This window comes from Sturnira hondurensis, unplaced genomic scaffold, assembly GCF_014824575.4.
Source record: "Sturnira hondurensis isolate 20B ecotype Veracruz unplaced genomic scaffold, ASM1482457v3 Scaffold0009733, whole genome shotgun sequence".
NCBI lineage: Eukaryota > Metazoa > Chordata > Mammalia > Chiroptera > Phyllostomidae > Sturnira > Sturnira hondurensis.
Window position 1 is genome coordinate 2,771,871 of NW_028082364.1, and position 27,761 is coordinate 2,799,631.

A 27,761-nucleotide genomic window follows, 5' to 3' on the forward strand; every position below is an offset into this window, starting at 1 on the left:
CTTCTCCGGCCGCGGCCGCCTGCCTCTCTCCCGGCGCCTGCCCCAGCTGCCGCCCGCAGGCTCGCCTGTGCAGCCGCGATGCCCCGCGGTCCGACCCCGGCCCGGGTCGCCGGCCCACCGTGTAATTAGCATTCGTGTGCTCTAAGCGCGCTGCCGCCAACGCCGCGCCCCGAAGCAGCGATGGGCAACACCGTGCACAGGACCCTGCCAGGTACGCCGGGGAGCCCTGCCCCGGAGGCGGGCGTTGGGGTGCTCCTCTCCCTGGGGAACCTCTGGGTGACTTCCGGAGAGCTAACCCTGCTTTGGAGCCCTCGGCGACTAGCGGGCTGGAGTCTACAATGCCTCTCGGACCTTGGATCCGCGTGCGCCCTGCGGTTGGGCTTTGCGCTCCGGGAGGGCGGGTACCGCGTCCTGGTTACCTTGGGGACCCCCGTTCTCGTTCTCACGGCTTTGCCAAGATGAACGAAGGGGCTTCTGGGGCGATGCTGTGCGCCCCTTTGCCTTTGTTCCAGCCTGAGGGCGCTGATGAGGAAGCTCGGGGCGCCCCCGGGATGGGGCGGGGAGCGGTTACTGGAGCGGTCTCCCAAGAGCTTCCGACGGCCAGAGCCGCCCTTGTGTGGAGACTGCAGCAGCTGAGTGGTGGGGGTGGGAGTGTGCTCTCAGGGGTACCCCAGTTTACAGCCGCCCTGCGCCCCCGCGGCACAAGCTGCCTTGGTTTGGCCAGGTTCCCACGCGCACCCTGGCTGCGCCCCCCTCTGGTGTCCGCTCAACTAGGGACTCTAGCCCCTCGGAGTCACCGCTACAGAACGCATCGCCCCCTAGTTAAAACCGCCGCAGGCAGAATTGCCGGGGCCAGAGTAAGGGGATGCAAGAGGTGGGAGCTGGGAAGCAGTGAAGGCCTTACTACAATATACCTGACAATTACGGGAAGGGGTTGGCGTGAGAATGCGCTGTGCCCCACATTTTGCATACCCTGGACACTTTCCACACCCCGGACTTTGCATACCCCGGCGCCTTTGCGAAGGAGATATGCAAAGAAGCTTCGTGGGAAAGCTGTGTTTTCCAATTTTACAAATGGAGAAATTGAGGCTCAGAGGAGGAAACATGACTCACCCAAGGTCAGGCCACTAACGGGGGGGGGGGGCGCGGGGGGAGGGGGAGAGTCCGGGTGGGGACCCCAGTCTGTCCACCCGCCCTCTTCCCACCTCCCATGTCTTTCGAATAAGGCTTTATTTGGGCTGAAGGCTGGGCATTGGTAGCATCCTTTCTGCAGAAGGTGACAAATGTGTGCGTTTAGGGTACAAAAGCACAGCTCAGTGGGGAAGCCAGTCAGCTGTGGGTAAATTTACTGTGACGTTTTAGGAGAGGGGCATAGAGCCCCACCTTAGAAGCCTTTGGGCACCTTTAGGGCCACTCAACCCTCCAAAATCTCAGAGAGGTGAGGCCACCAGCCAGTTAGTGGCAGAGCTGGGATTTGAACCCAGGTCCGCTTCCCAGGGAGGGTGTCCTCCACCTCCTACAGGTGGAGGGCTATGACCCCATGGAGGAGAACCCACCCACTCAGTCAGGAGGTGTCCAGGGATGTTGGCAAATACGACAGCATCTCCCAGCCAAATAGATACCGTGTGAAGGCACAGGCTCCTTTTTAGAATTCCTTAATTAGGAAACGCTTACACTGGTCTAGTAAAAAAGCCATTCTGCCACCTGTGGGTCAGGTTTGTGTGGGTGAAAGTACAGACACCAGGTGAGCTAAAAATAGCCAGAAATTGCTGTAGTCTCCATCCCACTGGGCCTCGGCTCCAGCCTGGACCGCCCTGCGTGGGGAGCCTGGGGTTGGGTCGCGTACCCGCTGCAGGAGCTAAGGGCGGACAGTTCCGACCCTCCACTGGGGCTGAAGCTGGCACTGAGGCTGAGGAAGGGGCCAGAACTGGAATCCCTGAGCTACATACAGTAGGTGGCAGCGGCTGAGAATGGGAAAGGCTGTTTACTGTTTTCCGACCGGCCTCGGATTCATTTCTCACCTACACGCCGTTTTTCACACCTCCAAGCTCAGCCTGCGATGCTCCCCACACCTGGAATATCCTTCCTGGTCTGGTCCAACTTTCCAAATCCGACTTAGTTGTCACCTGCTCCAGGAAGCCTCACCTGACCCCCCCACCTCTGACTCCCGCATCTTTTGCTCTGCAACCTAGATCCCTTCTTAGGCCTCTGCTTGTTCATCTGACCACAGCCCACTGTGGCTGCCCATCTTGCCTGGGGGCCGCGTGAGGACAGAGACTGTGTCTCGATCATCTTGTACTGTCGCCGGTTGCCCAGCCCAGAGCCTGGTGCTGGCAGGGACTCCAAACCCGGCGGTGGAGCCCTGTTGCCGGCATCTCAGGCTGAAAGAACACTGGGCTCCGTCTCGCCCTGTAGAAATCCTTGCGTTCGTTCCCAGGAAAAGGACACACGCGTGGGGTTTCTTCTACGGATGGAAATAGAGAGCTGGCATTTGCCGAGCACCTGGATTCTGTGCCAGGCTCGCTGCATATGTGGCTTCTTTTACATGCCAAGCACGCTTCTTCTTAGGGCTCCTGCGCTTGCTGAACCCTCTGCCTGGAACCTTCTTCCCCAACATGGCTTTCGCCCTTGCTTCCTGCAGGTCTCTGCTCCAAGGCGGGTCCTGCCATTGTTCCTGTCCCCAGGTCTCCCCTCTCCCTCCACCTTGCTTCTTGTTTCCCCTTCGCCTGGGTCCCCATGTGCTGTGCTGTGTGTGTGATTGACTGTTTATTGCCCAAAGAGGGAGGATTTTGTCTCTTTTTTTCACTGCTGTATGGTCAGCACCAGGAGCAGCAGCTTGTACATAATAGGTGCTCAGGAAATATTTGTTGAGTGAATGAGTGCGTTTCCCCCCTCTCCCTGCGGAGAAGGGATTGCCATCTTCTGAGACAGACGAGGACACCACACCTTGCTTGGCTCCTCCAGTCCACAGAACCTGATTGAAATCCAAGTTTATTTGGCTCCAAAGTTCCTCCTCCACCATGCAGTACCCTCCCTATCCGTGGTTCAGAGAACATTTATGGGCACCCCAAAGTCCACCCGGCATGCTATTGTGTATAATAAGGAGACGCCGAAGAAAGGGATGTCCTTTATGACTGATGGTGGGGATGCCCCACAGCAGTTCAGGTGAATGCCCTGTGAAAAGAAGTGGGCGGGGCCCCGCATGGAAATCAGCACATGCTAGTCTCCTGCTTGTGCACGATTCGCTCGCTTTCTAGCTGCCATCCTGCCAAGTAAGCTGCCGGCCCCATTTTACAGATGAAGAGACTGAGGCACAGAGGTGAAGACACCTGCCCCAACTCACACAGCTAGGCAGTGGTGGTGAAGCTGGGCCTGGGAGGCCCAGGTCTGCCTTACTGCTAATACCACCCAAGCTTCGTCTCTGGACTCCATTAGCCTTTCTCTGGGTTTTCTAAGGAGGGAAGAAAAGTGTAAATGCGAGAGGCTAGGGGAGGGTGGAGTTACTGGGTGTGGGGGCGGGGGGGGGGAGTTCTTTCCCCTTTTCTTTTTCTTTCGTTTCAGACTCTTCCCTCAGCATACCTCTGGGGCACACTCAGGTTCTGGCTGGAGAAGAGGCTGAATTCAAACTACCCGTTGGGTTGGTTAATCATTAAGTCGATCCATGCTGGGCAAGCCAACCTCCTCTTTAGTGTTCCATCACTGGGCAACCTGGAGCTTTGCAGCACGGGAGGTGTGTTGGCACTGCTCTGTGCCAAGCCCGGGTGGTCCATTTTAAATCCTCATAACCACCCTTTGGAGGGGGTCTATTTATCACCGTTTTCCAGGGAGGCAAGGGGAGGCCCCGAGAGGTAAAGGACAAAGCGCTCTCTGGAGTCAGGGGGAACTGGGCTTCCTGATCTAGGTGGACAGTCTGCAAATGCTGTGTCCAGAGCAAAAGTATCTGCACCGGGCCTGGCCCCTCGGACACCGTCCCCGCGGGGCTCCTGGAGAAGGAGAGTGTGGGTTCAGGGCCCTCGTGGGGCAGGTCTGCTGCTCCCTGTAGGGAGGGCGATGCTCCGAGGGCCTGAGGGCCACTCTTTGCCCTGGATCTGGACTCTCTCGGCCCTTGGGAGAACAGGGACCTTTGTCACTCTCTTTACAGCTGTGTGGCTGGTCCACCCAGGGACATTCTCCTCTCTCCACACCTCTCTTCCTCCCCTACCTTGTCGCAATGTAAAGCTCAGGTAGGCTTGCCTGCCTTATCCCGCCCGTCTGCCTCCCTCCCACCCAGCTGAGAGAGGAGCCTCTCTCCCTCCCACCCAGCTCCCGAGCGGAGCCTCTCAAACTGATACCATTCCCCCCAGGAGCCCTGAAACCCACAACCCTGTCAACATCTTGTCAGGGGCTCGGTGAGTCAGGGCCCCTGGGGGGACAGGTCATGAGGGGGACAGGCCATGAGGGAAGCTAGAACGGGGGGTGGTCCCGCCCATCAGGGGAAGTGAGGAAGAAGGAACGGGTCTGTCAGGGCACGGGACAAGTGGCAAAGGTGCCCAAGGAGAGTCTGGAACCAGAAGGAACGAGGTCTGTCCTTTGTTTGTACCCTCTTCCTGCTCCTCGCTCTGCCCTCTTCACCCTCTCTCTCTCCTAGCAGGAAAGGAGGAAGCTCTGGGAATATGGCAGTAGCGGAAGGCTTCCTGGAGGGGGTGACATCTGAAGTAAAGTTCAATTGGATGTTTACCTCACCCCTCGAAGGTCATCTTTTTCTGTCTGCCTTTAGGGTCTTCTGTGGCTCTGTCACCCTAAGGTCACCCTGATCTGCACTTAAGTGCCACATGCCCAGGCTGGGGTGGCCCTGTATTTTCCTGAGTGTGCACCTTCATTCATATAGCTGACATCTGTGGGCACCTGTCGTGTGCCAGGTGCGGGAAGGTCAGCCGTGAATGAGACCGCCAGCCACAGGCGGCGCTCATGGAACTGGCCCCCAGTGGAAGGGGAAGAGAATGCCCTAGTACAAGGGGACCAGCAGCTGACTAGGTCGCCGGAGGGCACAGGTGCCGCTGCCCTGCACCTCGGAGAGGGTGGGGTCCATGTCCAAGGCCTGGCTGCCAGACCAAGTGATCTATCTACAGGGGGTTGTGCGCAACCAGCTATTTAAAAAAACTGTGTTGCCGAACAATAGAGTAAAAAATGAAATATTGAGGGCACCCCTGTAGTAAGAGTATTTTTGCTTCGTGCACTTTTGTTTCAGGTGGGTGTGGCGTGCGCGCTGCAATGTGAAATGCGCTTCTCTCCGTGGGTCGCCCTGGGGAGGGGTTGTGATGAGGCCACCCGAGGGCCAGTGCAGCAGCCGTAGGTCTGGTGCCCCGGTCTAGAATGTGGCTTTGGAGTCAGGCCGCCTGGGTTCAAACCTCAGCTCAGCCATTTTGCAGTGGAGTCACTTTGGCTGAGGTACTTCCCACCTCAGTTTCCCCACTGTGAAATGGGGAGCAGGGATGGCTCCCCCATGGGTGGAGGTGGTGAGAATGAACTGGAACGGACCAGGCAGTTTTCAGCACAGTGCCCAGGGTGCTGGCTGTCTCCAGGGGCAGGAGAGGCCTGCCCCCGGGGGGCCTGGACAGGCCTGGCTGACAGGGTCCTCACTTCCTGCCTTCAAAGCCCAACTGACCAGGAACCTACGGCCCAGGGCTGGCCTGCAGGGGGGTGTCCCTTCCGTGCACGCTGACAGCAACCCCCAGGGATCCTCGAGCTCTTTCAGAGACACCTGCTGTCTGATGAGGAGAATCTTCTCGGCAGATTGAATTTTCCAGTTTTTCTTTGTCCACCGGGACTTCCAGGCCTGGCCCTGTGCTGGTCCCGGGGTCACAGCCTGGGTGCAGGGACTCAAGGTCTATTGGGAAAGAGACGGCCAGCCACAGGTGGCACTCGTGGAACTGGCTGCCAGTGGAAGGGGAAGAGAATGCCCTAGTACAAGGGGACAGGACAGGACAGGCAGTTATAGCAGTAACTGGGAGAGAGGGAACTCAGGGCGGTCGTGAGAGCCTAGAGAATACAGGAAGGCTTCCTGGAGGAGGTGCTGTCCAGCTGAGACCAGAAAGCAGAGAAGTTAGCCAAGAGAAGAGACCAAGAATGGCTGTTCAAGGCAGAGGTGCAAGATGCGTGAGATGGCCTGAAGGGAGAGAGAGCTCTCCATATGTGGGGAGCTATGGCATTCTGGGGGTCTCAGGACAAGTGGAGGTGGCGTGTGGGGGTCAGAGGCCAGGTCAGGGCATGGGGTGGGGTGCCTTGCAGGCCAGCGGCCACAGTCCCTGCCTGGATGACATGCTGTGTTTTGCCAGCAGGGACGTAGCATTGGCGTGGGGCTGGGCCTCGAGGACGGCTCATGACAGGCTGTGTGATCTTCCCCAGGGGCAAGAAGTCAGCTCTGCCCTCTCCTTTGGACCAAAGGCTTTCTGTACTCAGAGGCGCTCTGTGCTGGCTTAAAATAGAAGCCCAGAAGGCAGGTGTGCGCTTAGAGCGGGGAGCAGAGAGGAGAAAGGGGGCAGGCCTGGTACAGCCCTGCAGGCAGGCAGCGCTTGCTGGGCAAGGGGGCGAGTGGTCAGAGCCTCAGCATGCCTGCCCCACACCAGACCCTGCGTCTGGTTCATCCCATTTAAACCATGGGGACCAGCCTTCCAGAAGTAGCCTTCCATTTCACAGATGAGGAGACTGAGCTCAGCGCGGTAAGGAGAGCTGCCTTGAGTCAGGCGGCCAGGAAGTGGCAGAGCAGAATTCGACCCCAGGCCTGCGGGGCTCCGGGGTCCATTACCAGGGGCCCTGCCCCTCTCTCCCTCCCGAGCCCCGCCCCCCTCAGGCAGTCCGTCCCACAGGTGCACCTTCTCGTCTTCTCCCTCCTGGGAAAGGGGACGACTTCCATCCACAGCAGCCAGAATGAAGCTGCCCTGGTGAAAAAGTCGGTCCCCCACCCGACTCACCCCAGGCCTCTCCCTTAATCCGTAGCTCAAAAGGTGGAGAAGGCCCTGGGAGTCCCACCCTGGAGAAAGGATGGCCCCTTCCTCCTGCCCAACACGGGGTCGGCCTTCTGAACTGCCTCCCTGGTGGAAGCTGACCCACAGCCGGCCACCCACACTCGCCATGGCCGGGTGTCACACCCGGTACATCCACACCCTTTCCCCGGAGCCTGGAGGTCCTTCCACCCAGAGCTCCAGGCAGTGCCCACCGGTCAGTCGGCATGGGCAGCAGGCTGGGGGAGATGCCACCGGCGTCCCGCACACAGCTGTCCTGCAGGTGAAGAGCGGGCTGTCCCCCCCTGCCCTGCGCTGTCCTTATCAGAAAGCTGGTGACAGCACAGGCTGAGCTCCTGGATCCCGGGTCTGAGTCTCAGCCCAGCCCCGTCGTTAGCCAGATAAGCCGCTGGACCGTGCTGTCAGCTCTGATTCCCTTTTCTGCAAAAAAGGGGACAATGACGTTGCCTCTGAGGCATGCGCAGCGTCTGACACAGTAAATGCTCATACAGGGCACCCGCTAGGACTTTGCGTTCACTGAACAAACAAGCCCCCACCCAGGCTCCGAGGGAAACACACACAAGAGAAGCATGATAACCACTAAGTTGTACCCTGTGGCCAGTCTGTGCCAGGTGCTGGTCGCAGCGGGTCCCTGCAGGTAACGCTCGGGACGAGCCCTGTGAGACAGCTTCAATGATTAGTCCCATATTATGCTGACAGAGCAGAGAGAGAAGCACAGAGAGGGAAAGTCACTTCCCAAGGGCACACAGCTCAGGCATTCTGCTGGACGGAAGGGGGGTAGGTGTGGGGTGGATGGCGGCCAGGCGGGGGGCCGGGGTCAGACTGGGGGCATTTCACATTTGCCCTGGAAGCTTTCCCCGCATTGAGTAGGAATCTGTCAGCACTTGGAAATCCTGGAGATTTGTTTTTAGTTGCTCCCCTACTTTTGTGCTTTGTCTCGCACGCCACCTCTAGGGCCAGGCCAGTCTCCGGGCGGCTGTGGGGACCCCGCTGGGCATTCCCCAAAGTCTGGTGTGTAGCTCTCCCACCGCCTTTCCAAGTCAGTCGGTTGATGATCCGAGGTTTCTCTGGACAGCAAAGTGAGGGCCTTGTCATCCCCAGGGGAGTGACAAATCCCCAGCAGCATGGCCTGGGGACCCCTGGAGCCGAGAGCTGCCTGCCGATCCCAGAGGCCAGCGAGCTGACTTGATGGGGAAAGGCACTGGGGACCCAGGGCAGGTGTGACCAGTGCGTGGGCATCCTGTGGAGGCAAATTTCAGCTTAGTCAAAGCAAGTGGGGGCTGTTGGGAGGGAAAAGAGGCCAGGGGGAGGGCAGAGGGTGCACCCTCGGCTGGGGCCGCACTGGTGTTCAGCCCAGCTGGGGCCAGACGTGGACACTGTAGAAGCAACTGGAGCATCAGGTGGACCTGTGGTGAATTGCCCGTGAAGGTGCCTTTGACCCTGAGGTTCACGAAGAATGCTGTTCGGCGCTCACCTGCTGAACACCTGCAGGGGCCTTCACGTGCTTGTTTATGTAATCCTGCGGTTGGTTCTGCGTGATGCAGGCTTTTAGCCCCATGGTTAGAGATCAAGAGACGGAGGCATGGAAGACGAAGCCACCTGCCCGGGCCTGTTCCCACCTCCGCAACCCCCCAGCCTCAGCGACAGGTGTTTCTGTGTGGGGTTTAGGACAACCATCCTTGGGCGGCAGTCCCAGCTTCCCCGCTCCCTCCTCCTCCCTTCACCCTTATAACCAGACTCCCGTTCGGCTCAGCTTCACCTCTGGGCATGGGGGGGGGGGGGGGTAGTTCTTTAATGAGTAAGCCATTTGGGGGAAATGGTAGGGTGGGGGTGTCTGGCACTCGGGACTGGCAGAACGCCCATCGCTATTAACAAGTGTATTTCGTTTACATCCTCAACATCGCACATTGTTTATATCACAATTATATCCCTCGGGCATGTGTTTTCTTTCCTTTCCCCCCAAGGACGATGGATTTATGAGATGGGTGGGCACATGCGTGCTCTGTGTCTGCAAAGCCTGCTGGGCCGGGTAACTTTCCACAGAGGAGAGCGGCTCTCCTCTCTGAGGCCCTGGGCGATTCCAGGGCAGAGAACGGGAGAACGGAGTCCCCACGGACCCTCGTCCCTGCATGCAGGCCACCCGGGGCTCCGCTCCCAGGACCAGGGAGGGTGCGGACTCGCCGTGTCCCACCTCCCACTCTATGGATGGGGACTCTGAGGACCAGAGCTGTCTGCAGGGCCACACGAGGATGACAGAGGGCATCCTTGGCTGGAATCCCCAGAGAGGTGGCTAGATAAGGGGCCCTGCTTTGGTGGCCGTCTCCATTGCCAGTCTCAGTCCTGTCTCTGCTGTGTGACCCTGGGCAAGTCTCTTCCCCTCTCTGAGCCTCCATTGATTGCCTCATCTCAGGATGGGGATCGAGACAGTCCCTCCCTCATGGGCTGTGACGAGGACTAAATAGAAGGCTCCATGAGAAGTCGCAGCCCAACACGAGGCAAGGAGTCCACACATGGCCGCTGAAGGCCAGGCAACTGTGCTCCCGAAATGCGTGCGGGGTGGGGACTGCTGGGCCCAAGGACGGGGTCCAATGGTCCCACCTCTCCAGGCCCTGGGGCAGATTACTAAAGTAGGTGCTGGCTGGCTAGCCATCGAGCACTCAGGCCCCCTTGCTTCGTCCCACTTTGCTTTATTGCGGTGGTCTGGACCTGACCTTCAGGAGGTCCCACCTGTGCCCGTAAGGGTCAAGGGCCCACGTGGGCATTGGCTTCGGATCCCAGTTGAACCTGACCCAGCCAGTGACCTGCATCGTGGTCTCGGACCAGCCCCTCCCCATCCTCGGTGCCGAGGGTCCACGGGGTGGCAGAGAAACGCCAGTGCGCCATCTCTCCGGGCACCGGAGCTGAGGAGATACAGGTGGAGATGCTCACCGGGCGCCAGAGCTTGCATTTCCAACACCCGTCTTTCCCCCCTTAGGTAAGGGGGCCGGGGTCTGAGCAGACTCCCCGCAGGTCTCCTCGGCCCACACCCACGGGCTCCCGTGAGCCCTCAGGCATTTGGAGGAAGGCCAGCGTGACCCAGGAGGGGACAGAAAAGAGGAAGTCCTCAGAGTCACTTCTCGGTGGGGCTCAGAGCCAGATGTGGCAGGGGAGAAATGGGCGCTAGCTGAGGACCTACTGTGTGCCAGGCGCTGTGCTCTCCTGTGCTCTCCTCTGTTCCCTGCAGGGGTGACTTCCCTGCTTTGCCTGAGGCAGCCATAGCCTCTTCTTCCTCACTGTGGGAGCTGGGCTGGTATGGGTTCAAAGGCCAGCTCCACCACTTCTAGGCTGTGTGACCTGGGGCAGCTCTGCTAACCTCTCTGAGTTTCCCTTCCAGTCTGCTGGGGGGGGGGGTGTCACAGGGGGTGTGGCAGGTGGGGGCCGTTTACAGTCTCTGCCTCTCAGGCCAGGCCCTGCCCCCAATTTCAGTCCTTTTTCAGACCTAAGGGACGTCAGGCACTTGGGCTCCATTCTCCCGCCCCTGCCCCCGTAATCAGTCACCCACTTTCCTTTTTTAGATGCTTTGTTTATTGTTCATCCCAAATTCCTCCAAACCAAAGCCTCTGAGCAGCTCCAAACAAGCTGACTGACAACACCCCCCAGGCCCCCTCCTCCTCCCTGAGACCAAGCCAGGGCTCGGCTTGCCTCCTCAGCCAGAAGGTGGCCAAAGCTACTTGTATGGTTGTTGTCTTGGCTTTTTCCTTGCAGGCAGGGGCTGAGTGAGGGCCTTGGGGAGGAGTAGGTATGAAAAAGGAAGGACACAGCCTTGGGGATGAGATGGGACCAGACTCAAACAGCCACTGCCTTCACGGAGGCGGGGTAGCCTCCGACGAGAATCTCCGGCCTCTCTGGGCCTCGGTTTCCTCGTCCGGAAGCCACCTAGCAGGAATGGTGATGAGGCCTGGGCTGTGTGGCCGGCACCCGGCACACGCTGGGCGTGCCACAAGGGTGGACTGGTCGCCCCTTGGGGCCAGCACACACTGCCCAGTGTGGGGCCTGGGAAACACTCCCCCGGCCCCAGGAGGGAGGACTGGGATGTTCGAGGGCGCTTTCCCCTGCTCCTACGCTGCTTCGGACCCTGGAACGCAGGGGCAGTGGACCTAGTGTTCCAAAAAGTCAGGACGGGCCCCGTGGGAGCTCCCCTGGGGCTGAGGTGAGTGAGCAGCAGGGCTTCTTCGGGGCAGCACCTGGCTGGGGGTGTGGCTGCCCTCCCGGCAATGAGAAGGAGAAAGCTGGCAGCCTGGGCCCTTTTTCAGCAGGCAGGTGCCCAGGCTGCCTAGGGGAGAAGGAGGGGGGCTGGGCCAGCCGTTGGAAGCAACATTTAAAACCCAGGCTTCTGTTCTCACTCCCACTGTGCTTGCTGGGTCATTCTGATAGGCAGGGGAGAGCAGAAGGGACCGTTTCTGCGGTGACACTCAGGGCTGGGATCTTAGCCTTCAGAGAGGTGGGTCCCTGAGGGTCCCTTCCCTGCTCCAAAGGATGCAGTGACCCCCAGGGCCTGCCTGAGGACCCCAACCCCCTCTGCATTGCCTCTAAGGTCCTTTGTGATGCAGCCTCTGTCCCCTCTCCGGCCTCCCCTCTCCCTTCTGCCCTGAATCCCTTGCAGTTCCCCAAGTGCCCTCAGGTGGTCCTCATCTTGACCTGTGCTGCCCCCTCTGCCTGAAACACACCTTCCCATTGTTTCCCATCCTCCCGCCCGTCGTCCTCTGTCTGCATAGTAGCTTCTATGAGAAGCATCCCCTTGGCTCGGGGACCACCCTGTGCCGTCAGGGTGTCTGTACTGTCCCCCTGCTCCAGGCGAAGGGGGGGCAGGCAGGGACTGTGTGCAATTCTTCAGGACCCATGTCCCTGCAGCCAGCTAACATAGGCCCTGGCATGGAGGGATGTTCCGTAAATGCCAGCTGAAGGAGGCAGTGATGTGCTCGCGAAAGAATGAGGGCACATTTCCACCCCTACCTCCCACCCTTGGTGGGGCCCCAAGCCTAGGAGCTGGCGCCTCTGAGGATGGAGTTTCCTGGACCTGTTTATCAGGAGACCTCAGCTGAGGGGCCCAGCAGGGGGTCTGGACAGGCCCGGGAATCCCGGTGCCACTCAGCACGCTTTGAGGGGGCGCTGGGATGACCTCACCCCCCGGGCACTCAGCACACCCGGCCCACTGGAGCAAAGAGGGCTGCCACACCGGCCTGGAAGGAACCGGCTTTTCTCCCAGCGAGCAGTGTCTTGTGACCTCTGGCCTCCCGCCAGGCCTCCTTGTAGCTGGTGACAGGAGTGTCACTGGCTGCACCGAGGTGACCCGATATTGTTTGCAAAGAAACGGGGAGGAGAGCGGGGTGGCGGTTTCCAAGTGTGGGCTGGCCCCTTTCCATTCCGGGTGCTGGCTGAGCAGGCCTCTGAAACAGAGAACAAAGTCCCATTAAGCTGGCGTCTGTCCCCTGGATGCATGTCGCTGTCCCACTTGGCAGAGGTTAGAGAGCGTCAGTTACTGTTTTTCTAGCCCACTTTCAAACCCACCAATGGAAGAGGCGCTCTCTGATGCCGAAGGAGACGGCAGCCTGGCCCTGCCGGGGGTGGTGGGAAGGCTTACCCAGTGCCAGCCTTGCCTTTTCTCCCCAATGCACACGCCACCACATGCATGCACTGTGTGGCTTCATACCGCCTACAGTGTTGGTCCGAACTGTGGACTCGGGCACACGTGGCTTGAATCCGAGACTTCTCACTTGAGGTCCACAGTCTGAAGGTGGACGTTAGCTGGGCCCAGGAGGCCCCTGTCAAATGGTGTGTATGGAGTGCGGGTGTGTTTCGGAGAAACAGGACTTCTTCCAAGGTCCAGGCCCTGGGCCCCGGGCCCCCAGGGACTACAGGGCTGCCTTGGAGAAGGGATGGGTGTGGGACATCGGCCCGAGCCGGCCCTCCCGCCGCTGCCCCGAGGTGCTGCCTCTCAGAGCCTCACTTTCTTCACCTGGGAAAGGCAGGGGGTGAAGCTGACTGTGCGGGGTCTTCCTGAAGCCCGTACCCCACACGCAAGGCCCGGGCCAGTGCATGGCAATAGGGCTCTGTCGAAGGCTGGTCATGTGGGGAGCGTGCGGAATAGACGGGGTGCCCGCTGGCGACCCCCCCTCCCTGTGGGGCAGCATCTGCTGGACATCTCAGCCAGATCGCCATCTGCTGAGTTGCCAGCACCCTGACAGCTGCCATCTCAGCGGCCGGAGGAGCCAAAGTTGTTGCTTTCTGCCGTCGTTCCGGTGGTAACCGCCATTTCCTCGGGCTCTGTGTGGAGCAAAGGAGAAGCTGGGCTGAGCCGATGAGCGGGCTTTATTCCCATCGGGGCGGGGGTCAGTGCACACTGGAGACACTGCTGGGGAGGCTCAAAAATAGGCCTCCATCTTCCGACATCAAGGCAGAGGAACCCCAGGGTTTTCCAGGGGCCTTTCCCGGCCAAGGTCACTGGCCCTCCACCAGAGAAACTTTTCAGCATGCGTTCACCCGAACCCACAAGCAGACATCCCCGACCTGCGAATAAACCTCTTCTCTAGTGTGATTTTTAAAAGGGACCAAGTGTTTAGTGAACACCTACGACGTGCCACGCACCGAGTGCCTGACGGGCTTGCCTCCTTCGTCCTCGGTGCTCTTGCCGGGTGCAGATGACTCTTACCGGTCTTCCAGGTCCAGCTGGGGGGACCCCGAGAAGTGAAGCATGCCAATGTTCAGGCTCCCCGCTGACATCTCCGAACTAGGATGTTCTCCGGGGCCCATGGTTCTGTTCCTTCTAGAAGCCACTTCCCCCAAGCCGAGCTAAAAACAGATGTTCATGTGCAAGTTGGAGGTGGCTTATTGTTTTTTCATGTTAAGCATTTTCAATTTGTGTAAATAACACATCTTCTTAGAGACTCTTTCACTCTGGTTTTCTTTAACTCACCTCAGGGCTCTGGCCTCAGAGGGGGGAGAATAGTGTTGATTCCTCATTCCCTCAAGGAAGTTGGATCATATAATCAAGATTAAACAAATATGTAAACTTCGCTGGTTACTTGGCTGCATTTTATCCTAACGTATAGTTGGTTTCGCAGGAAACTTCCCCTTATAGTAACAGAGCGGTATTTCTCCCCACCCCGGCACCCACTTGGGTCACGAGGGCGCTCGGCAGGAACATCTGCTTAGAATTCCCCAGCCGTTTGGGGTAGAAACTCGCTGATGGAGAGATAAGGTTGGGAAAGCAACAGCCACGGCCGGGCAGTTCAAAATAATCAAATATGGGCGGCTTGTGGTCTCTGTCGCTCAGAAGGGCTTTCTTTGATCTGTGGTCATATTTAATGTTTCCTGGCGAGTTGGCCAGCGCCGGGGACCTTGGAGAGACTCCGGCCTGCCGGACACTGGAGGTGGCTGCAGCCCAGAAGCTGGTGGCTTGGACAGGACATGGCATACGTGTGTGCATGTGTGCGGGCCGGCAGAACATCCGCTCTGCAACCCTGGGGCTGCCTTTCCTGAGTGTCTGCACCCACTGCCGTGCCCCACCCGCCTGAGCTTTGCGTTAATGAAGCAGCTCTCCAGGGGGCCCTTGCTCTTCTTACCTTCCCCGAGATGGCCACAGCCCGGCTCTGGGTACCCACCCCTGGCTGCCTCTTGGCCCCTCCCTGGCAGGCAGTGCTGGCCTGCCTGCTGGAAGCCCTCCGTGGCTCCCTGTCCCCTACGCTGTGCAGTCTGAGCCTCTGGGGCTGGCACACTGGGCCTTCCTGTCTGGTCCCCATGGTATCCATGGCAACCTCACCCCCTACCCCCCAAGAGGCAGTGGCTGCCCAACCTCAGACACCGTCTGCCACACCTACCCTAGTACTTGTCCACCCCACCGAGTCCTGCTTCCCCCTTCTGCCCCTCGTGTTCCCTCAGCCTGGGATATTCCCTCCCCTCCCTCAAGACCCGGCTCTGTGGGCGTCACCTGCTGTCCCCAGCCCCTGGTTGAGTCTGGGGCCCCCTCTGCGCCCTGTGGTCCCCCTGTGTACGGCAGTCTGGAACGGCAGCAGCGCCGAGTGGGCACCTGATCCGTCCCAGTGACTGCTGCATTTCCCGTGTGCGGACTAGGTGCTCACTGAACATGTGACAAATGGACGGGTGAGAACTCGCGTCCCTTAAGTTCCTTTTCTCACGTGAGACCTTGGCTTTATTCCTTGTGTTTTGCCTCCTGTGAGTCGGGGTCTTCTTCTTGGAGAGAGGCCCCCCGGCTTCTCAGCATGGTTCCCTCCTGCAGTGCCTGGGGCCTTCCCCTCGGGCCTGGGGAGGGGAAGCCATGGAGCACTTGCCTCCTCATTGCCTCTCCCTCTTCCTTTTGTCCCGCCCTCACTCCCAGTAGCCTCAGCATTAATGGACACCCCCCCCCAGATATGCCCAGAGCACAGTGACCCCCAGGCTGGGCATGGGAGGAGTGGTCCCTGCAGTGGCCGGTCCCTCCCTGGGGCGCATTCTTCTCCCGTGGATGACACCAGTGTGTGCCAGGGGCGGCCTGCGGTTAATCAGCAACAAGCAGCAGAGACACGGGCAGTACTTACCCACCCTTCTCCCCTCCCAGGCTGCAGAGCCCCCCAGGAACTGCCCCTGGGACAGAGGAGGGAAGGTGGGAGGGATTAAGCGTTCATCTCAGTCCCAGACAAGCAGGGTTCAAGGCCAGCAGCTGCCAGATCCTTCAAAAGAGACCATCCCAAGATTCTCTAGGTCCTTTGGGGCAAAGTTCTCCTAGAAATGAACCCTGAAAGGTGTATGTTCTAGCAAAGCCACCTTGCTTATAAAGAATGCCTTCACTGTCTGTGGGTACAGGGAATGGGAAGTCACCGAATTCTAGCGTGGGTCGCCTCGGAACCTCAGCATCAGGACATCATTAGTTGCCTGTGAAGCACGTACCTTGTGCCAGGAAGCATTCTAGAAACTTCATCCACATGATCTTTCGGCAACTATGAGCTCAGTACTGGCCCTGTTTTCCAGGCAAGGAGACAGGCTGGGGAGGTGCCAGGAAGGAGGGGAGAGCCGGGCTCCCCGGCCACCTTCCCTTCTATTGCCAGGGGCTCCCGAGGCTGCACTCTCTCTGTTGCCTTTCCTGCCTTGCTTTTGAACAAAACTCACGCAGAGAAAAGCAGCCAAAGACCCCTTACTCCCAAGAATCCAAGGCCCCGGGGACCTTTGACTAGACCGTGCAACCCGAAAGTGTCTGTTGGAGGAAGATTTGGAAAGATTTCATGGGGACGGGAAGTCAGGGGACCCCAGCCGGACTGCTGTGGGACAGGCTCATTGGTGCTGGTTCGTCTGGGAGTGAAACAGCTCTGGACAGGGCTACACACACACACACAGCCTCCACTTGCTCATCTGTGAAGTGGGCACAGTGACTTTGCTGTGGTAGTTCTGGGCTGATTGGGGTGGCTGGAACCTTCTCAGGTTTATCAATTACTGGTCTAATTAACACGGTATTAGGTAAAACGGAGACAATTATTAAAAGGCGAATAGGGGCCGCACAGTTCCGAGATGCCCTAACCCTCCTGCTTGTCTCTTCCCGCAGACTCGAGCCCCCCAGCGCGCCTTCTGGCGACCCGGCCGTGCTGTGGGCCGGGCCTCGAGCGGCGCCCCATCCTGGGAGAAGCCCCGCGCTTCCATGCACAGGCCAAAGGCAAGAACGTGCGACTGGACGGGCACTCGCGCCGGGCCACACGGCGCAACAGCTTCTGCAACGGGGTCACGTTCACGCAGCGGCCCATCCGGTTGTACGAACAGGTGCGGCTGCGCCTGGTGGCCGTGCGCCCAGGCTGGAGCGGGGCGCTGCGCTTCGGCTTCACCGTGCACGACCCGTCGCTCATGAGCCCGCAGGACATCCCCAAGTACGCCTGCCCAGACCTGGTCACACGGCCCGGCTACTGGGCCAAGGCACTGCCTGAGAACCTGGCGCTGCGCGACACCGTGCTGGCCTACTGGGTGGACCGCCACGGCCGCGTCTTCTACAGCGTCAACGACGGCGAGCCCGTGCTCTTCCACTGTGGCGTGGCCGTGGGCGGCCCACTCTGGGCGCTCATCGACGTTTATGGCATCACCGACGAGGTGCAGCTCCTGGGTAGGTCCGGTCAGGGTCCCCGCAGCAAGGGGGCGGGGCGCCGTATCCTCCCGCCCAGGCGATGGTTCTCTGTCTGCCTGCACGGGTAGTTCTTGAACGTGACATTGTGGGCTTACTTTGTCATGCATAGTTATAAGCAACTGACATATTTTAGCATTTATTTCCCAGGACAGCTGGCCACCCCTGTGATACAAACTGAGAAAACTGAGGCACGGAGAGGTTAAATGACTGGACTCGGAAAGCCGAGTTGGCCCAGAGTGTGTGGTCTGGCCCATGTTCCTCCGCTTGCTCCTGCGCTTCCTGCGCTCGGCAATTTGCTCATTCCCAGGCTGATGCTGGCATCCATTCCCTTGCTCTTCCCTCAGCTCCCCTGCCCACTTGCTCCCTTATTCACTCATTCACACGTTTTTATTCAGTCGCTCCTTCATTCATTCACTCACACATCCACTCACTCACTCAGCAATCAAACTCATGCCCAAATCCTCGAGTATCCACAGTCAGGCAGTGAGAAGTGAGCCCACGTTTAAGAGGCTCAAGGTCCAGGAGGGGCGGGAGCGCAGGGAGGCAGAGACGAGTGTGGCGCTGGCTCGGACGGAGGAGGCGGTGACTAAGGCTGCATCCTGGCGCTGAGGGCTGGTGCGGACAGAATGTGCTGCCCTTCTCCAGAGGGAGACGCTGAGATTTTTGCAGATGAAATGGCACGCCTGGGACTTGCTTCAGAATCATGGAGGAGGGGGAGGTGGTGGAGGTGCCAGGGAGACAAGATTGGTCATGAATCGGTTGTGGTGGAATCCCATTCATTATACTAGCTGGATAGGTTAGCTTTTCAAAAAATGCCGCAAAAAAAAAAATCGATAAAACACCAGGAGGCCAACCAAACAGATCTGTGAGCCAGCCAGTCTGCAGCCTCTGCCCTATAGGGGGCGGTAGGAGTGTGGGGTAACAGACCAGACTCACCGGGGCTGGGGCAGGCTCTCTGAGAACGCGTGTCCTTCCATGATCATGGCTTCCTTTTATACTAGGAAAACTGAAGAGGGAGGAGATTTTTTTCCATGTTACAGAACGCATTACAGAGTGGTAACGTTTAACAAACTCTTAGCCACAGGGATTTGGTTTTAAAGTTTGAGGAACATGCTTTCTTGCTTTGTTTACTGAGGGTTCAGAAGAATTTTTTATCACTTAAAAAAACCTAATACTTTAATGACTTTCTTTTCTTTCCCATTGGATGGATCTTATCTATCCAATAAACTGCATGGTAATGAGGGCTATTTGCCAAGTACAGGCGAAGCCCTGAGAACACACTGGTGAGTGGTCGAGCCCAGACTCCGCCCCCAGGACTCACGTTCCCGCTGGGGAGACAACCAGTCATTACTTTACCAAAGTATAAGAGCCTCTATGACCCGAAGGATAAATACTGTTGATTTGCCTTTTTACTTCACTATAACAGGTAGCATTGTTTTCATATTCCTAAAAATGATGCAAAAATATTTTCACGCTGTGGCTTTTAAGAAACTCCCCCTTAGGGCCCTGGCTGGGGTGGCTCAGTGGATTAGGCACTGGCCTGAGAACCAAAGGGTCTCAGGTTCAATTCCCAGTCAGGGCACATGCCTGCATTGTGGGCCAGGTCCCTGGTAGGAGGCGTGCAAGAGACCACCGCACAATGATGTTTCTCTCCCTCTCTTTCTTCCTCCCATCCCCTGTCTCTAAAAACAAATAAATACAATCTTTTAAACATAAAAAGAAACAAACTCCCTTTTAATTTTTTGTGTGTTTTTAGAAGCCCACCCCTTACAGAAACCTTCTATGTTCAGCATTTGAGCATGACCCGGGCGTGTGCTCCAGGCGGCCATTGTTCCGAGTCAGCCCGTGTGGGAGAGCCAGCTCTCAGGAGCCAGACTGCAGAGGTTCTTGGCCTGGCTTTGCCACTTACCTGCCCAGTGACTTCGGTCATAGTCTCGAACCCCTCTGTGCCTCAACTCCCTTCTTTGCTCCATGGCACGAAATAACAGGACACACCTCACAGACCGAGCGAGGACTAAATGAGCTAACTCCTGGAAGGGGCTTAAAAATAGCACCTGTCACTGTGTAAGGCCACAGACACAGGGCAAAAAGGGGGACGGTCCCTCTTTTTCTGGGAGCTTGTGTTCCAGTTGGAACAGACAGTAAAGAGTTTTCAAATGCCCTTTCAACCTTTAAAGGTACAACAACCTCTGAGGGAGGGGAGGAGGAAGGGAGAAAAAAGGAGGGAAGAAAAGGTGAAAGAGAAGAGGGCTGAAGCGAAGGGAGGGAGGGAGGAAGGGCCGTATCTGCCCACTCCAAAGGTAAGAATGTGTCCAAGGATGAATCCAATCCTGTGCATCCCTGATTCTTAAATCAATTCACAAATGAACCAAAAAAATAATGGAGCCTGCTGACAGGCAGCCGGGCAGGGGGCTCAGGTGACCCCGAGCTCTGGTGGGCCCAGGGCCCACGTTCTCACTTGGCCTTCCTCTGTCCCGGCACAGAGAGCGCATTCGCCGACACACTGCCGCCCGCGCGCATCAGCCAGGCCCGCTTCAGTGCTTGCCCGCCGCCAGGCAGCCTCGACGCGGCCAACTTCGACAACAACGAGCTGGAGAACAACCAGGTGGTGGCCAAGCTGGGCCACCTGGCACTGGCCCGCGCCCCGGGCCCTCCACCCGCCGACAACGCAGTCTCCGCCATCCCGTGCGGGCCCCGCGAGCGCCCGCGTCCCGCGTCGTCGCCCGCGCTGCTCGAGGCCGACCTGCGCTTCCACGTGATGCGCGGGCCCGACGTGTGCCTGTCCGCTGACCGCAAGGTGGCCTGCGCGCCGCGACCCGACGGCGGCCGCTCGCTCGTCTTCTCGGAGCGCCCGCTGCGGCCCGGGGAGAGCCTCTTCGTGGAGGTGGGCCGTCTGGGGCTGCAGGCGCCCGGCGCGCTGGCCTTCGGCATCACGTCGTGCGACCCGGGCGGGCTCCGGCCCACGGAGCTGCCTGCAGACCCCGACTCGCTGCTGGACCGCAAGGAGTACTGGGTGGTGGCGCGCGCCGGACCGGTGACCAGCGGCGGCGACTCGCTCAGCTTCACGCTACGGCCCGGTGGCGACGTGCACCTGGGCGTCAACGGGCGCCCACGAGGCCGCCTGATGTGCGTGGACACCACGCAGGCGCTCTGGGCCTTCTTCGCCGTGCGCGGGGGTGCCGCCGGCCAGCTGCGCCTCCTCGGTGAGTGCCCCGACCGAGCTGCAGCCAAAGCCGCCACTGCAACCCAGACAGCAGTTCCCAAACGTGAGCGCGCATCAGAAAAACCCACCCCTACCTAGAGCTTCCAGTAGGGCGGGCCTGAGATGATGTCTTTCCCACGCGTGCCCCTGGGCACCCTTTGTCCACACCCCGCTGGACAAAGTACCCGTCGCTGTCAGGGCCTGGGCAGTTGATAAATGGCCAGTGCAGTCTTTAATTCCCGTTGTTGTGACCGGGGGGTGGGGGGGGGGGTGTTATTTCTTTACCTGCGTAAATGCATATGAAACGTAAGGGGAAAAGGACATACAACTACACTTAACAGAGGAAAATAAGAACCGCCTCGTCCACGGAAAATGGCACGGAGGCCTGAGCCACCCTATTTGGAGGTGATTCTCGCCTTCATGCATGCCCTGAGCAGACACCCAGCACCCGCCAGCTGCGGGCCAGGAGAGGTTGGTCGGAGGGCAGGGCACAGGCTCTGTTCGAGAGCGAAACAGTGAGTTTAGTGAGTAGCGACCTTAACAACGGCGACTGCAGTTTCATTGAAATGTTGAAAGGATGCCGTGAGGAGTTGGTCCCTATTTCCACCTGGACGTTCACGGTCCCCTGTGTCGGCTAAGGGGGAGGCCCTGCAGTGCCAGGCTAAGCTCCTGGCAGAATGAGCCCTTTCGTGAGAGTTGGAAGGGACGTTCACGGGCAGCGCCTGCTGGCCTTTGTTGGGCTCCGTGGCCTTCCCAGAACTGCCACCGAAACCGAGGGATAGGAATTCTTATTGGCCCGGCCTGGACAGTGTGAGCGACGCAAACCCCAGTGCTGTGGCCCAGAAATAAAGGGGGATGGTGGCCGGGCAGGCAAGTAACCGATGTCCACCATGCCTGTACGAGTCCATCAGACCCTGCAGGGTAGCTCTCGTCCTCCCGTGAGACAGCCCGGGAGGCATAGGTGCAAAGCAGCGCAGAGCCGGGGACCCGCAGAGCAGCGCCCACCTGACGGGGTCTCTTCGGTCTCAGGCACCCTGCAGTCCGGCCCTGCCATCCCGTCGCCGTCGGGGTCCCTCAGCGGCTCGCAGGACGACAGCGATTCCGACATGGCCTTCAGTGTCAACCAGTCCTCCTCGGCATCCGAGTCATCCCTGGGTAAGGACATGGAGACCCTGGAGTGGGTGGGGGCAGGGGCTGGCCCGGCTCTTTGGGCTGTGCCGGCGCCTCCCGCCCTGCATTCAGCTGGAGGGAGGAGAAGCATACTGCACCCCAAAGGGGGACATTGGTGCTTGAGGCTCAGGGGTAACAGGGTAGGAAAAGAGGCAGAATCCAGAAGAAAACCCAGCATCGGTACCTCCCAAGGTTGTTCCCTGTGGGTTCCGCCATTGAAGCTTTGCCTTCATGGGCAGCCCCAGCCAAACCCACCCTCGAGCCCCATGACTCAGGTCTGGCCTGGTGTTCCCCCCTGCAGTGACAGCCCCCAGCTCCCCGCTGAGCCCCCCGGTCTCCCCCGTGTTCCCCGCCCCGGAGCCAGCGGGCAGCAAGAACGGCGAGTGCACGGTGTGCTTCGACGGCGAGGTGGACACGGTCATCTACACGTGCGGACACATGTGCCTGTGCCACAGCTGCGGCCTGCGGCTCAGGAGGCAGGCCCGGGCCTGCTGCCCCATCTGCCGGCGGCCCATCAAAGACGTCATTAAGATCTACAGGCCGTAGCCCGGCCCTCGGACAAGCCTCGGCCGGAGCAAGGTCACCTTACCGAAGCCCCTCGGGGCCTGGCAACCACCATGGCCACAAGGGAGTCCAAGGGCAGCGGTCATCTCGTCTGCCACTCCCCAGTGTTGGGCAAGAGGCATGACAATCATGGAGACGGGGCCCCGGGGGTCTGGGGCCCAGCGAGGGTTGCTTCCAGCTCCAAAGTGCTTTGTCCCCAAGAGCAAGCTCAGGAACTGCCTGGCAGACCACCCATCTCTCTGGTGACCTCCCGGCTGGGGGACAGTGTCCTCTGCACAGTGCTTTTTGCTGGGGGCAGGTTGAGTTGTGCATGGTGCTGTGTGTGTCTGAGGAGGGGGAGGGGCGGGAGGGCGGCGGAGCAGGGCGAGGGCATGTGTGCGGGAAGGAGCGAGGGGGCGCGTAGGTATTTCCCTGGGGGTCCTGGCCCCAGGAGTTTACGTGTGCGTAAACACTAAGGTGTGTGCGTTCTGGAGGCCGGACATCAGCGGGACCAGAAGTTGTTCACTGTCTGGGGCTGTGACGTCAGCTGGTCTTGAACGATGCAGCCTGACCCCCCAAGCAGGACTCCCTGGGGTGGTACGGAAAGGGGACACTCAGATTTTCTAAGAGGAGGAAAGCGTGGCTCCCTGTTTACCAGCACAGCGACTCCTTGGGGGTTAGGTGGGCGGAGAACACGAAAAGAACAATTTGCGTCTTCGGTTTCTAACTCCGACCTGGAGAGGCGGTTTGATGGGTGCTGCAGCCACCGGGGAGGTCTGGGCAGGGCCGCCCCCAGAAGCCTTTTCACCCCCCATCCCCACCCCAGGCAGCCTGATAATAAGCACACTGCACTTGACCCTGTGCCCTAGATGCTTTGGGTCCACACTGGCCCACCAGGTCCAAGGAGAAGATGAGCAATGGGTCTGTCTTTTCCTGGGGGCGGGCGGGGAGGGGAGGGAAAGAAACCCAGAGGTGGGGACTCACCTGGAGCTGGAGAGGCCACTGCAGGGCACGGCCAGCTCCCCACCCTTCTGTTGTGACCCTGTGCCTGCGGGCATCCCCGGGGCGACCTGCTGGCGAAGCAGGAGGAACCAGGGCTTTGCAATCAATGGTCTTCGTTCTTAGCTTATGCTCTTCTGCTGATCGCTAAGATGTTCACTGATCCTTGAGATGTTAACTAGTAACTGAGATATTAACTGAGTATCCTGACCTTGGGTCTGTCCCCTTACCCAGGGCGATTTGCTAGGCATTTCCTGGGCCCCTGGCCCTGCCCTCGCCACCTCCTTCCTTCTTGCCCCCCAGTTCTGGGCCCCCCGTCTCCGCCCTGTCCTGGGCTGGGCCTTTGGGCAAGTCCCCAGTCTGACCCAGAGGAAGCCTGGCACCTGCCCACCCCGGAGCCCTTGGGAGGACCAGCACAAAGTTCTGAGTGTCTGAGACGCCTTGCAAAGAGCAGGTGTTGTTTCCATTAGAATTCCTAACCTGTCGTTCACCTGCTGAGGGAGGCGGGGGAAGGGGAACGTTCAGAGCTCAGGCCCTCACGTTTGCCAGGTGTCTGGGGGCTCAGAGCCCAGCCGGGCCACCCCCTCGGCAGGTCCCAAGAGGCCAGTAGGCAGCGGCCTGGTGGTGGTGCTCAGCCTGTTTCTCTGTCTGGGCGTGGCCACGGTGTTCTGAAGCCAACGATAGAAATCCTGCTCTTTCCCCTGCAAGAACCCCTGGGTGGTCCTTTCTCCCCCAGGAAATTTGGGAAACATGCCCCTATTTTAATTTTTGCAGCAGAATCTTTTGGGGGGGAGCTGCCAAGATAAGAGCCTGAGAATCCAGATGTCACTTGAGGCCCCACTGAACCTGCTCAGCTAGATACTTCTGGAGCCTTCCGCTGGCCCCGTGTGCTGGCTGTGGGCAAAGGCCCTGTGTGGGAGGACTTGTTGCCCCTGCCCCCCCCCCCGGGAAGGTAGTTCTCCAGGCAGCAGGCCCCCTGACCAGCCAGAGCCACAGTCACGAGCTCCGGTGGTCTCGGAGGCCTGGGGAACCAGCTCCTGTCACTTGCCCTTCCTGACCCCTCCCCAACTCGGGTTCCAGCCAGGATCACATACAGACACCACCAGGAAACCAGTGACCAAGGGCCTGGGCCCAGGGTGGGTCAGGCTGCACCCCTGGCAACCTGTCACCTGGGTGAAAGGAGTGAGTGGCCTGTTTGACTGGCTCTTCAGTTGCTATAAATAGTTCCCTGCCTCCGCTAGGAATTAAGGGCGTGTTTATCTCCTAAAGCAGACATTTCCTGATGCTCTGAACTGATTTCTTAAGCCCTCCAAAGGAGCTGCTGGCCGCGTCCTCCGGCTTTGTCTTGAGTCGGGGGCAAGAGGAAGGAGAGGGACCCTCGGGTCCCTTCTGTGCCTCAGCGCCGGGAGGGAGGTGTCACAACACGGCAACCCCCAGAGCCAGGGCCCGTTGCCGTCCGGGGTCATGTCTACAACAACAGCGGGTACAAGACACAGCATTTTGGGTTCCTCTAAGGAAAAACGCTGCCAGCTGTAACTGAGATGCCACCACCAGGCAGCGCATCCCCACCAGAGCTGTTGAAATGTGGCGGGGAGCCCTGTTACTTAGAATCCGTGAAAAACGGGGTTATGCCCATTTGGCAGGTACAAAAACTAAGGTCCCAGGAGTGACGTGGAATCCCAGAGCAGGGTGTGGCAGGGCTGGGATGCACACCCAGGGGTGGGCGGTGCTCAATCCCCTCTTCGGTGCTTGGCCTGGGTTCCAGGAGGGTGGGGCTGCCTGAGTTTTCTTCCTGGAAACTCGTCCGAGCGACCCCTGGAGAGTCTGGGCACCTGCACCTGGGTGGAGGGTCCCAGCCCCGGACTGTGGCCCCCAGGCCACCCACAGTCCAGAAGGACAAGTGTCCTTCCTTTTAGGCTCATCTGTCTATTCCTCGTCTTCTCCGAACCAAGTTGAACTGTGTGGCAGCTTGGGTCCAACTCCGGGGCCGCCACCTGTTTTCCTGGGGCACCCATGTGGGGCAGCTTTGGGGAGGGCCAAACGCCTTGTCCCAACACCTTCCTGGGCCTCATGAGCTCCGGCAGTGGGTCAGGGGAGACCAGAAGATGCCCCTGTGTTGTGACCCCGGCCGGCTCTTTTTGAATTGTCAGAGAAACTGGGCTGTTTCTAAGTCACAAGAAGCGTCTTTTTCTGGTCCACTCCCAGAACTGGGAGTCTTCTGGGACTCAGATCCCCCGGGCCACGGCTCCCCACAAACCGCATCACTTCCCAGCCATTCATCAGTCACGGGTTGGTGTGGTGCGTGTTTGGGCACAGGGCTGGGGACTGGGACTAAAGAAAAGGCCCCCAGGGAGCTCTCACTGCAGAGCAGGAGATGGACCGATTTCTTGAGTTGGACTTGATTCCTCCAGTATCCGCTCCTGCGCTTGCACGTAGTAGGTACTCATGAAAGTTTTGCTGAATAAGTGAGCAGCCGGGTTATGAGAGTTCAAGGGGTTGCTAAGACAGGTGTACGTGCACACGGAGGCATTCGACAAACATCTGCTGAATGCCTACTAGGGGTGGGATGCTCCCAGGACGGAGCTGAGAGGTCAGCACCTTAGGTCTGAGGCCAGAGGGGGAGACATTAAGGGGGGATGAGACATTCGGGGCGGACGTTGCTGGTCTTCATTGGCCACCCTGTTCCCTCGGGGTCTGTCTTGGCGAGTGCCTGACAGCTGCTCTTTGGACCCAGGGCCTCCTGTTCATTAGGAATGCCGGGCGCCTCAAAGTTGGTGAGCTGCTGCCAGACGGCCTGGGGCAGAACCCCCAAGGTCCCCTCCGGGGGGATGACCATCCTCGGGTCCTGCCAGGGACATGCGAGGAGATGGCTGCCTGCTCCTCTCAGGCCTTGGGACTGGTTCCTGGAAGTCAGTCCCCAAGTCCCTGGAGGACCCCAGGGCAGTTCCAGGTGGCAAGGGGTTGTGCGAAGTCTCGGAGACCGGGAGGCGATGCCCTCCCACCAGACCCCCTCTCTGCCCCCTTTCTGGCAAATGGGGCCTCTCGGCATCTCTCTCGGCATTTCATTTCCTCGCTGTCTTTTCCAAGTCCCTAATGCAGTGACTTGTACGACAATCTGTCTGTGCCTTATGAAAGTGTCTGTGCACTTTTTATCCTTTTTAAAAGCGACTTTCAAAAGCGGGCAGGGGACCAGCGTGCATTGTAGTGTTCTAGAAACCTGTGGTAGCCGCTGAAATCCCTCCGCACCGCGTTCCTGACGGCGGAGCGGTCTCTTCCCCGCCAACCCCACTACCTGGGTGCGGGTCTTTTTAAAAAATGTCTCCTGCTCTCCTGGTCCATATTTTTCTGATTCAATACTGTGACCTCTCCAATACAGTCTGACCTTTGGGGCACTGTCATCAAGGTGTTAAAACTGGGGGCAAAGTGTGTCGGGAAGGGTTTGCACTGGTTTCTGTGTGTTGTGCTTTCTGTGTGATGTGTGTTTGGATTTTTTTTCTCTGTTTTTCTCTGTTTTATATTAACACAAGTTTTCCTGTTTAAAAAAAACAAAAACAAACAAACAAAAAAAGAAAATACAACCTGGCTGGTTAAAAAAGAAAGACTTTCAGCGCAGTTTTTCTCCGCGCAGTCGTCTGCACCACTGGGGCGTGGGGGTGGGGGGCCCCAACCCCCACCAGCCTGGAGGAAACCATTTGCAAAATGTCCGTAGGCGCCTGACAACGTCTGGTCTTTGTGCCAAGTGACTCCTGCAAAAATATCGCAAGGAAGTAACTCTCATCAAAGGTTATTTTGTATGTGTAGGTGTTCACAGCAGCAGCATTTATAAGGGTAAAAAACTAGGCGCAAATGCCACTGTCCCGTGACCAGAGATCCTGGTTACGAGGGTTGGAAACCAAACTTAAAAGGTTTTTCAGGGGATTAAAAAGCTCAGGTAACAAGGAAGTCCAATAGCAGAACTCAAGAACCTGCTTCAGGAACAAGGGGATCCAGAGTCGGAAGGGTTGCGACAGGGCTTGGTTTCTGCCCTTTTCGTTCTGCCCTCTTTGGTGTGCGGCCTGTTCCCAGGCAGGTTCTCAACACAGCGGGCCTGTCAGCAGTCCCCACGTGGGCCAACCTGGATCACCTGCTCTATCCTGAACCCATCACAGGCCGGGGAGGCAGGGTGCTCTGATTGGTCAGACCCAGGGTAGCGTGCTCTCCTCCACCCAATAGCGAGCTGCCCTTCATGGAACTGAGAGTGGGAATCACGGTGCCTGGGAGAAACTGGAGCAAGGAAGGAGCGCAGGGCAGGCAAGAACTACAGGCATCTCTCCAAGGAAGCCTAAATAAACCACAATTACTGATACAGGCCTGGTGACTAGCGTGGGCTGGTGAGCCAGACACCTGGGCCTCCCCGCCACACTGGGCCAGACACTTCACACCTCTTTGTGCCTCGGTTTCCTCATCTGCAAAGCAAAAACAAGGGCTTCTGATTTCAGGAGGGGCGTGAACATCGCTGAGGTCATTTGCTAGGCACAGGGTCACTTGGCAAAGAGTTCTTTTTTAAAAAAATAATTTTCTTTTCATTTTTTAAAGATTTTATTTATTTATCTTTAGAGGGGAAGGGAAGGAGAGAAGGAGAGAAATATCAATGTATGGTTGCTTCTCATGAGTCCCCTGCTGGGAACTGGCCTGCAACCCAGGCATGTGCCCTGACTGGGAATCGAAC

The 27,761-nt window shown here is 58.6% G+C and overlaps 2 protein-coding genes across 2 annotated transcripts; one reads left to right on the forward strand and one right to left on the reverse strand.

Moving 5' to 3' along the window:
• Window positions 1-26,582, forward strand: NEURL1B (neuralized E3 ubiquitin protein ligase 1B). Its single transcript, XM_037057773.1, has 5 exons — window positions 1-211; window positions 16,573-17,118; window positions 19,623-20,342; window positions 21,371-21,496; window positions 21,813-26,582. Exons 1-5 carry the CDS (start codon window positions 181-183, stop codon window positions 22,055-22,057), a joined length of 1,668 nt encoding a protein of 555 aa, XP_036913668.1. The 5' UTR covers window positions 1-180; the 3' UTR covers window positions 22,058-26,582.
• Window positions 11,732-13,848, reverse strand: LOC118994955 (uncharacterized). The gene is made up of 2 exons (XM_037057775.1): window positions 13,690-13,848; window positions 11,732-12,427 (listed from the first exon to the last, which is right to left on the reverse strand). The coding sequence occupies exons 1-2, from the start codon at window positions 13,788-13,790 to the stop codon at window positions 11,896-11,898; spliced, it is 633 nt and encodes a 210-aa protein (XP_036913670.1). The 5' UTR covers window positions 13,791-13,848; the 3' UTR covers window positions 11,732-11,895.
• Window positions 26,583-27,761: the final 1,179 nt, after the last annotated feature.

Excerpts from the sequence above, each read along its gene's own strand:
- NEURL1B (XM_037057773.1), top strand. The coding sequence starts at position 181 with ATGGGCAACACCGTGCACAGGACCCTGCCAG. Across the intron at positions 212-16,572 it reads CGTGCACAGGACCCTGCCAG|ACTCGAGCCCCCCAGCGCGC; the intron begins GTACGCCGGGGA and ends CTCTTCCCGCAG. Across the intron at positions 17,119-19,622 it reads CGACGAGGTGCAGCTCCTGG|AGAGCGCATTCGCCGACACA; the intron begins GTAGGTCCGGTC and ends GTCCCGGCACAG.
- LOC118994955 (XM_037057775.1), bottom strand. The coding sequence starts at position 13,790 with ATGGGCCCCGGAGAACATCCTAGTTCGGAGATGTCAGCGGGGAGCCTG. Across the intron at positions 12,428-13,689 it reads CAGCTGGACCTGGAAGACCG|AGGCCTGCTCAGCCAGCACC; the intron begins GTAAGAGTCATC and ends TCTCTGTTTCAG.